Source organism: Octodon degus, unplaced genomic scaffold (assembly GCF_000260255.1).
Source record: "Octodon degus isolate 3935 unplaced genomic scaffold, OctDeg1.0 scaffold00114, whole genome shotgun sequence".
Taxonomy (NCBI): domain Eukaryota; kingdom Metazoa; phylum Chordata; class Mammalia; order Rodentia; family Octodontidae; genus Octodon; species Octodon degus.
Window position 1 is genome coordinate 3,820,585 of NW_004524690.1, and position 10,747 is coordinate 3,831,331.

Genomic DNA, 10,747 nt, shown 5'->3' on the forward strand with positions numbered 1-10,747 from the left:
CATCTTGTTTAGTTAAATTCTGTATTGTTTCTAATGTTTTTTTATCCTTTTAAAAAAATTAAAAAGCAAAAAGGATGGTCAATATCAAAATATTAAAAAGCTATTAACAATTTAGACTATAAAAATCCAATAAATTAGTAATTATTCTTTCCTGAAGACCTTTTTTTTTTGGTGGAACTGGGGATTGAACTCAGGCCCCTGAGCTTGCCAGGCAAGCGCTTATTCCACTGAGCCATCTCCCTGGCCCTTGAAGACCATTTATAAACAGGTATACCCTTAATAAAATATTCTTTTATCAAGCTGATTAATTTTAGGAGTAGGTAAAACACTCAAACATATACCATCAAGTTTATGTTGACATAATTATAGAATCAAACCCTGTCAAGAATCATAAAATAGGTCAGGGATATAGCTCTGCAACATAAGCACCTGCCTGGTAAGTGCAAGGTCCCAAATTCGATCCGTACTGAAAAAAAAAGAATTATAAAGATAATTTAAAAATTTCTTCCCTGGACAAGTTCTCAAAAGTTTCTCATGGATTATATATTGTATAAAAGTCCCTAATTAAACCTGCTGTCAAGCTATAAACCCTAGATGGCCAGGCAGAGGAGGAATGGGAGAAAGCTATAGAGAAATTAAATTCTGCATGAAAGGAAACAGCAAGTCATCAAATCCATAGATATGCCAAACAAAACCAGAGAGCATTTAATTCAACTGGCTGAAAGAACAAATTTGATCTTAATTACTAAGAAGCTCTTACAAGTTGTGAAGAAGTCACAGCTTAAAGAGGATCAGCCTCCTAACTTCTTGATAAATTAGTTTCTCAAGACTAACCTTTTGGATGCCAAAGAAATACATCACATGCACAGCAGTCAGGAAAATGTCAGTGTTCAAGGGGGGGGTAAATGGCTAAGTAATCACTAAAATGACATCTATGCATGCTTAACAATCTGCTAAGTCTGAAAAATAAAGATTAAATTTAAACACAAAACTTAAAGGAGCAATGCTACACACTGGCAGAAGTGTTTAAAGTTGCCATACTGACCTCTTGCCTTAATTAATTCCAGGTTTTCCTTCTCAGCATATTCAACATAGGGTGTGCCTATAGAAACAGCAATGGATGCTGATAAATGTTCCATGTCTCCTCTGCTGCCCACTGGATTCAGAAGAAAGCTACCACTCACTCCTAGGATATCAACACTAACTCAAACATGATGACATGTGACACTGCAGGCATCACAAACCTGGCTTCCAGTGGGAGGAGATCATGAAGGTGTAGCAGGCACTGTTAAATTTCTGTGGTTTAACAATAGGAAGAAGTTGACTGTACTCCAACTCTGCAGTCGGTAAACTGTTTATACAAAAGTTCAAGAGTGGTATTTGAATTATCAAGAGTATTTTACCTCCATTTTATAAAACTAGTATTTTGATTAAATGTGCTTCACTGTAATGAATTTCACAGAGAAAGAAAATAAAAATGTCAACTGAACAATTCATCATGAGTTTAGCAACCTACCCTCTCATAAAAATCTTCCAAAGTCTTTTTATATGGTAAATTAGGTAAACTTGCTGCTTCCTGGCTTAATTGTCATTCATATGAAAAAGATTCTCACCATAACAATACTGCCTTTTTCTTGCCACTTAATGTCACCGACATTATTATTATCTTTTGGATTTTTCAGGAAGATGAAATAAAAGTTTCTTTAGCAGGGGGAATTTTCATTTTCCATATTAATATTACATCATAATCAAATAGTTTCATAAAGTTTTGATCCTAAGGTTGGAAGAACAAAAACACCCTTTAAAAATGCCTCTCCAGAGACACAGCCCAGGAAAAGCTGTCTTCCTATTATGGTACAAGTACTCTGTGTTTCCATTCTCTCTACAATGTGTCAATCAAGACTAATGACTTCAATCTTACGGAATTAATAAAGTAGAATTGAGCTGTATGATATTGGTAAACTCAAATTTACATCATTTCCAAGTTCCTTAGCTTAGTCACTCTGGCCTGCTATCACAAAGTGCAATATTTATTTTTCACAGTTCTGGAGGATGGAAGTCTCAGATCAGCATGCCAGTATGACCATGTTCTGATAAGGGCACTCTTTCAGGTTGACGTACTATCATCTTCTTGTGTCCTCACATGGTAGACAGCAAGCCTTTTCCAGGATGCCCATAAGCACACTAAATCACATTCAAGAGTGTTCCACCTCACCACCTAATCACTTTGTACAGGATCTACTTCCAAATACCACATTGGGATTAAGGGTTCAGCATATAACATTGAGGGAGACATAAACACCTAGTCCACTGCAAGGCCCTTTGAAGAAATCATAAGGTCACCTACAAGTAGCTTTCTAACATTAGGAAACACTCCCCAAGCTCTAAGCTACAGTGGGTTCAACTGCAAAATGTAATGATTAACATTTCAGAAGACCTGAATTCCAGTGCCCTACAGAAGAGTAAGAGTGCCACAACAGAAAAACACTTGTCCTGGAATTAAGATACTGCAGAGAACACAGAGCTTACAAAGAAGCAAAGGGTGGTTGGGTGTAGTGATGAACGCCTGTAATCCCAGCACTTGGAAGGCTGAGGCAGAAGGATCGCTGTGAGTTCAAGGCTAACCTGGGTTACATAGTGAGTTCAAGTCCCATCTAGACTACAGAGTGAGACCCTGTTTCAAAATCCCCTGGGGTGGGGGGAATAGAGGTATGTTTAGTCCCTGTAGACTCTGAACCCTAGGCATTACCAAGGTACTACAAGAGGCCTAGCATGGTCCACAGCTGAATAAATACCATGTTTAGCAGAGAACATTTTCTAAATACATATAAGTGCTAATTAATAGAGATCAGATAAATGTCAAAGCAGTTTCTTGTCATTGAGGATTTTCTCACTCAGAAATTCTGAAAGTTTTTTCATGTTTAACAAAGGTTCTATTTATTCAGAAGACTTGAGAATCATTGGCCCAGAACTCCAGGTAACCTCTAAAGGTCCCTTATGGGGACTAGGGCACAACCTATGACTATTCTTTCTGATATACAGTAGTTCAGTAACCATCAATCTAAGTGAAGAAAAAAAGGTACACTCATGCAATTTCAGATGCTATCATGTTTTTTTGGCCGGCTCAGCCCACCCTGAGGGTGGGGCTGGCATAGCATGTGGTACTGAGGATTAAACCACAGTACCGGGTGGCTGCCTACACTTGCTTAAGCAGGCACTTTAGACGACTGAAAAATCATGAAACAGAAATAAAAAATGGCATTCACATTTTTTTTTCCTCTATGGGAATTAAACTCAGGACCCTGCACTTGCTAGGCAAGCACTTATCCTACTGAGCTATCTCCCTGGGCCCAGCATTCACATTTTAGTCAATCATTAATAAACATTTTATTGTATCCCAGGCAATCCAAACATCTCTTTGTGGCTTGAAAATCCAATGTTAGGGACAGTACAGTGTACATAGTCATTGTTATTTAGACATAAAGCCCATCTTTACATGCATTATGATGATAGTAATACTAAATGCCTTTTTAAAACAATTTAATACCTTCTGCAATTTTTATGGTACATCTAATTACACGCTTATTCTCATGAAAGAAAATTGTCTACATTCTAACATAGCTACATACAAAATGAATAATTGATAAGTGAGGGCAAAGATACTTAAAAACCTACAAGTATCATATGTATGATAAAAATAAATAACAGACCACCAGTGCCCAGAAACCCAGCAGCTATTCAACAAAAAAAAAAAAATATCAGTGAAGTTGGATAAATGCCTCTGTGGTTTTGTTGTTGTTTTAATTTCTTCTGGCAAGTAACTCTGAAAGGTACTCTCTCCAATGTGGACAAAAGGCAATGTCTCATAAAAAATCCAGTTACTAGAAAAGTTACAGAGCAAGGAAAAGGGGAAAGAATTCCAAATGTGGTACAAAGTCCTTGACTTCTAGGTCTCTGCTACAATTCTGCCTAGGGCTTTCTGTGATGGACGAAGGCACAAGTCCCTCAAGGAGAGCTAGCTTCTCAGGGACCACAGAGAATCCTTCTACAATGGTCCATCCACTGGGATCTTTTGCAGCCAGCATGCTTATGACATACACCTCCAAGAATTCATTCATATCAGAGCTCAGCACAAGGACCAATATTTCACTGTCCTGATTTGATGAGTCATACATTTCAATGTAAATCTTTAACATACTGACCCTTTTGTTTTCACTATTTTTATAAGGGACGGTGAACTATATTGTGAAAATTATTTTTGCATAAAACTCAAAACTACTAATCATTCCTTTCCTGCCATCAAAAAATGGAACAATCAAAATCAGGATGACCAAGTTTCTGAAACGTATTAGAACATTTTTCACATAAGTCACTACCATTAGCTATAAAGCTGGGGCTGAGAAGACAGCTGCACATTTTCCCAGTTCTGATCCTGCTCTTCCTTCTCCTACCAGAGTGAAGTTAAACTGACTATCCAACTATTAAATGCCTTTAAGTACCACACTATCTTTTGTTCCATGAACATACTAAGTGCTCTGAAACTATCCCTACTCTCACTCCTCAATTCTTTCTCTACTTCTAGGTACTTCTTCTTCTCTCAACTATGGAGAACTTGCCCATAAACAGTTTAAAAACAAATTTATGGGGCTTATTTAATATGATTAAGGCTCAAGAACATTAGTAAAAAATGCATAAATTAGACTAAATGTAGACTTGAAATTCTTCATGAGAAAAAGCCAGAGGAAAAACCTATCATGGAAGCCAACAAAGAAAGGTCTTGCATCATGCCTTGAAGTTGGTTTCCTGAAGGCACAATCTTTCTCATTTGAATGGCCCTCATCTACTTTACCTCCAACAGAGCCAGTCTGTTCATTCTCAGACATAAACACTGGCTCCAACATTGTGAAAAATTACCAACTAACATACACAATCTAATTTGTCCCTTTCATAGCATTAGTTGCATATTCTTTAGCAAATAAAAAGAAAAGATTTAAATCACCCAGATAATCTCTGAAGGCATTCTCCTCTGGGCTCAGGCACAAATCCTAAAAACTATTCTTTCCTAATTTCAAAGTGAAAATCCAGAGAGGTTTTCCTTTCCATTCTTCTGGTTTTTGGCCTGACCACAGACTATGATGGGACTGCAGAGGCCCCTGCAAATACCTTAATAGAAGCTACTGCCTTACCCATCTCCTGATGGATGCTCAAAGTTTGATTGCTGCTTCTCAGACATGAGCTTAAACCAGAAATCTCATAAGGCAAGAGACTGAATGAAGATCGCGTCTCATCAGAGCACAGCCCTGGCAGCACGTAAGTGAGCTGACCCTGCTTCCCAGGAGTAAAGAACCAACCTACAGAGTTACCTCACACCACCCTCAGCTCTCTCTGCAAAGGGCTGTAGCCTGCATCCACGCTGTGGTGTTTTAGGCCAACAGGCTGCCAGTGAAGCAAACAGGGCCCACCACAGGCGTCAGGGTCCAGGATGTCAGGGTCCAGCTATGTGACCACCACCACACTCCCACCAGCCACTTATCTGGAACTTAAAGAGTTAGGGAGAGCAGAAGGAGGTAGTTCAATAGGACCTTTGATGACTAAAAAGAAAGACAATACCTTCTGACCCGCTTTTTAAATAAAGCATCCCCCTGGCCACAAAACTAAGCAGGATGGGGCTGGGGATTTGGCTTGGCGGTAGAATGCTTGCTTAGCAAGCTGGAAGTACTGGGTTCAGTCCTTGGCACCAAAAACAAAACATAAACCTCCACAGCACCGAAAACAAAAAACCTCCCCTAAAAAACAATTCAACCAAAAAAATACAGGAAAATCAAAAAAGACCAAAAACAAGGCAAATGAACTAAGCAGGATGAAATAAAAATATGCTTACCATATGGGTACTTGGTATCCAGTATATTCTCTGCTGTTCTTCTCCAAGGCAACAGGTCATCACTGCACCCATTTGGCATTCCATTGTACCCAATTCCAACAATCTTGTTTTCTGCATTCACAATACAGGCTCCGACCTACAAGGAAAGAGGCCCAAAGGGTTGGTGATGACTACAAATGGCTGGTCTACCCCTGGGGAGGGGAGCCCTGAAAGGAAGCAAAGCCTTTTATGGGAACAGGCAAATGTGCAGGCATATGGCACGTAAGGCAGCAAATACACGCTCCATGTTTAAGTTGACAGCTGTTCCCTTTTCGTAATTTCCTTAATTTGTGAGCATCTCTTTCCAAATATCCATTTCAGGAAATCCATTTACCTGGGAATTTGGATCTTTGCTTCTCTGTGCTGATAAGAAGGCCACTGCCATGAAATACTCAGGCCACTCCAAATAGTCATCCCGTTTCTTGCAGGAAACTTCACTCATGTTGGGTCTAGAAGCAAACACGACAAGTGAGAAAAACATTTTGGTAAATCTCCTTTCCAATTCGACCTACTGCACTGAACTCTGATCTCTAAACAGTCAACTTCAGCTACATTTATCATCAGAAATCACAAAACTTGGACCCTAGACAGTCTCTGTTCTTCAGAAAAACTTTACGATTTTAGAAGTTCACCTATGGCTTTACCTTCTCAAATATTTCGTCTATTTAGTGCTAACAGGGTGTTTCTAAAACATATGGCTAGCGTACAAATTTTTCTTTCCTTCAGTCCTTATAAATAGGAGTCCGCACAGGAAAAAAGAACAAAAAGGAAACATTTACTAATCATCTAACAGATTCCAAGCTTTTATCCTCCTCAAGCCTTATCCCAGGGAGGCAGTAACATCACACCTTACACTCACAGAGCTCAGGGAATGGAATTTGCTGTAAGTCACACAGGAACATATAACCCACGCCTGCTGGGAGTCCAAAGAGAACATATGAAGTTGTCCCAGCCAAGACAGGAATCAGCTAATCCTCCTCTCATTAAGTTCTCCAGATACAGGACAGAAGGGCAGAATCCAGGGAGAAACAATAATGAGCACCTGGTACTGAAGCCAGGTTTCTATTTTGCTCAGGGCAGGCACAGGCCTTTTCTACAACACGGAGAGCCCTGTAGGGGGCCGATTAGTCCAGCGAGAGGATCCTTTCAAAAGGCATGAAACCAGGGTAAGGAAGGAGAGCAACACAAGACCACTCAATTTCTCACATCACTAAGAAAGCCTGCTGGATATGTGGTTTAAAGGAAGGTGAGAATTCTCAAACATCCACTTCCGGGATGAGACTTTAGCCTCAGGCAGTGCGTTAAGTGTCCTAGAATGCTGTTAACTAGTTGCTACCAGGAATCGTGGTTACCAACTCACTCGTCACCCAAATTTTGACAAGTTTTGACTAAGATCACGTGTAGGTAGAGCTAAGATGCTGGTCAGAACTGGTTTCTCCCCGTTTAAGGGCTCGAAAAGGAATGAGAGGAAGGGCCTGGTAGGGAAGGACTTTTCTACCAGGCGCTCGACCGGGTCGTGGCTGAACGCGCCTCCGCGCCCGGTGCGGACGCAGGTGGGAGCTGACTCACACGACCAGCTCAGGACGACCCGCGCGGGCCGGGCAGAGCGCACGCCCCTCGCGCCCATCGCGTGGGTCCCAGCTGGGACTATTTTCAGACTTTCAGAACCGCGCCCCGCCACCTTCGCCAGGAGGACACCGCGCCGCACCGCGAGGTGCCCCCTGGCGCGGCCGCGGGGAAACTGCGCCCCGCCGATGCCCGCGTCCGCCCTTCGAGGTTTAACGTGGAGGCGGGAGGGGCTCCTTCGGGGCTCACCGCGCCCAAGCCCCCGGGAACCCGCACCGCGCACCCCAGCCCCCCCACGTGGCGCACGGGCCGCGTACCCGCTCGGCTGACCCCCGCCCATCCTCCGCGGCGCGTCCGCGGGCCTGCAGGCCGCCACTCAACCCCACGCCACCGCCGCCGCCGCCGCGCGCCCGGGCAAAGGACGTCGGGAGGGGGCGGGGCGCCGTTGGCGGGAAAGCGTGCGGGCTCGCGCTCGGGGCGGGGCGGGCGCGCGAGAGAGAGACCCGGTGGGTGGGTCAGGTGCGGGCTCCGCGCGCCTGCTGGCTGTCGGCCGGCGAGATTGAGGCCTCGGAGCTGCCGGCTGCCGGGGTGGCCGGGCCCTTCATGTGGTGTACGGCTTACGGTCGGCCTCTGACTTTTTAGGCTGCTTACGGGGTGCGTGCCCGAGGTCGCCCAGAGCCCGGCTGCCCCGGCCCGCAGCCGCCTCTGCATCTGGGCTGACTTATCCCCCAGCTGAGGACTGGGCCGTTTCTGTTGGTAATGCTGGTTTCCACACACCCGATCTTCCAGTACCTTACGTATATATTAGGGGCAGGAAGGGAAGGGACCTGCTTGGGGTCCCTGGAGCGCACCAGCTGGTGGCAGTGTCCAGCGCAGCACAGGGGCCAGGGCTGGCCCTAGGGTTTCACATTAGGAACATTTGTTTGGCGACGCCGATCTAGAGGCACAAATACCTCGAAGTTTCATTTGCATTTGCGCTTTGCTTGACCGGCTTTTAGAGTCTACTCAAATTGTGTGGAAGAGCCTGAGGTGTTTGCTAAAGCTTGCTACCCTTGGGCACCTCGCGCACACAGCCTTTGATATTCTCTTTATAAAGTTTGTCCTCTAACACTGTATAGAGGTTTGGTTTTTTTGCGATTACCTGCGCCCCAGGAAAACAAGACACAGGACAGGTAAGAAAGATGATCAGTGACCTGTGTGAGGTCATATTCTCTCTAAGAGCTAAATCTGATTTTTCATAAACTTCATTTACCCCATTCAAACATTCGGTTCCCCAAGTCTTGTGGAACACTGGTTCCAACACAAAGAATGACAAAAGAACCCCTTCCTGTTTCACATGTAGGGCTGATGATACTCCCAGCACTCCATAAATAATAGCTACTGTAACAATCATGAGTTCTGATCAGCACATCCCAGAGCTGAGCTGCTAATCCAAACAAAAGCTTGTTAACTGTATTAATTTAGCCCATCGGAGGAAGAATGATGAGAATAAACAGTTGGTTCTATCTAATTTCTCACTACAGCAGACACATCATTCTTCATTTCCATGGTCCGGCCTGTAGATTCTATAATTAAATTATGTACTGCTCAGTAGATGCCGGGAAAGCAAAAGGAAAAAGCACTGCATCGTTAACTATAGATCTCTATTTTTTTTTCCTTGATAAAATTCAGGCTTGAAAGAGCTACATAGATTAAGGTGATGATTTTTAATGTCAAATTGACTTGATTTGACTGTTGTGTTGCCATTAAAACACATGACATTTTGTGCTCCCACCCTTCCCCCACTCCTGCTTGGTTTTTGTCGCACTCATCTATAGTCTTTGGGTCTTCATAGATCCATTTCTCTTCTTACCAGCCTACAACCCAATACATCACCAATTGCTGCTGGTCCTTCAACCACAGCATCATTAAGCTTTCTTCCTTCCTCTGCTCTATAGAGTCTGTCATACATAATTTAGTTACTTCTCATCACTCTCCATTTTGGTCAACTCACACACTCGCCTTTGCAATAAATTCAAGATCCTGCTTGCTGCAAACACATTACCCTGAATGTTCCTGCATTTCACTGGAAATATCTCATCTTAAAGATGGCATTATTCACAATTCAGGAAACCTCCTGATTCATGGTTTCACAACCTGAGGTTTCAAATATTCTTCAATAAAGGTGAAACCAGGCAGCCAAGGGGGAAAGTACGTTCCTTGGTATATCTTGCTCATTAACACCTTAGTGTGACTAAAGGTGTTAATCTCTCTTGCTAATACCTTTCACTTTGGGGTATAATTGAGGATCTTCACCTACCACAGGCACAAAGATTTGCTTTTTTTTTTTTTTTCTTTTTTTGCCGTATTTAGCAAGACGAGGGTATTTCAAATAGGTTGAACACCATGTGTTTAAAGACTATTGTCATAGGCTTTGGCTTTGCTCTTCTGTTAACAGAACTACATTTATCTATGTCTCATCTATTGCATAATTTAGAATATAATTCTGTATTTTGGAGGTGTAGGACTCAGATTTAAAAAGGTAGACCTAAGGGTAAAAGAGACAATATTGGAAGGGACTTTCATGGTATCAATGGATGTCTGCCCTACCAAGATGCCATCTACAACTCCTCCCTCATCCGTTAGTCTAGAAATGGTTGTGATGTTACTGGGGACACAGAGGCAAGGAGTCTGGGAAGAGCCAACTGTGTATCAGGTTTGTTGTGGGAGAAACGACACAAGGCTTGGTGTTAGACCAAACTTTGAACTCTTAACTCCTCTGTTCTTAATACCTGTGTGGCCTACAGAAAGTATTTGCATTTAGTTTGAATTTGTCATGAGGACCAAAACCTTATATCTCAACAGTTATATATAGAAGGAAAATATCACTTTTACTATTTTTCAAAGAAATAGTTGTTTATGTTTCCATGCTACATTCCAACTGTAAATTGGAATGTAAAGCTACATTTAAACTGAAATTGTTTAAATCTTCAGTAAGGACAGATTTTATTGTCTGGTAAAACTAAAATAAATAAAGTTAATGAAAATGCAAATAAAAAGTTAAATATGTGGACTTGATACATACTGGTTTGTTTGTTTGTTTGTTTTTTGAGACAGGTTCTTGCTATGCATTTCAGGCTAGCCTAGAATTCTCTTTGTAGCCCAAGCTAGCCTCAAACTCATGGCAATCCTGCTGCTTCAGCCTCCCAAGCACTGGGATCACAGGCATGCACCACCATGCCTGGCAACATACATATAACAAACAACTTCATATATATATAT

At 42.4% G+C, this 10,747-nt stretch overlaps 1 protein-coding gene and 1 pseudogene across 2 annotated transcripts in view; both read right to left on the reverse strand.

The window, feature by feature from the left end:
• Positions 1–1,139, reverse strand: part of LOC111812152 — a 2,939-nt pseudogene extending 1,800 nt beyond the window's left edge.
• Positions 1–7,919, reverse strand: part of Dctd (dCMP deaminase) — a 27,787-nt gene extending 19,868 nt beyond the window's left edge. Inside the window, exons 1-4 of one of the 2 annotated variants that reach the window (XM_023699681.1) lie at positions 7,804–7,910; positions 6,780–6,833; positions 6,255–6,369; positions 5,882–6,017 (exon numbers count right to left, since the gene is read on the reverse strand). In XM_023699681.1, coding sequence (XP_023555449.1) covers positions 5,882–6,017; positions 6,255–6,362 — 244 coding nt within the window. In that variant the 5' untranslated portion in view covers positions 6,363–6,369; positions 6,780–6,833; positions 7,804–7,910. Of the gene's footprint in view, positions 1–5,881; positions 6,018–6,254; positions 6,370–6,779; positions 6,834–7,803 lie in introns of both variants that reach the window. The other variant, XM_004639765.2, reaches the window with a different exon arrangement.
• Between the last annotated feature and the right edge of the window lie 2,828 nt (positions 7,920–10,747).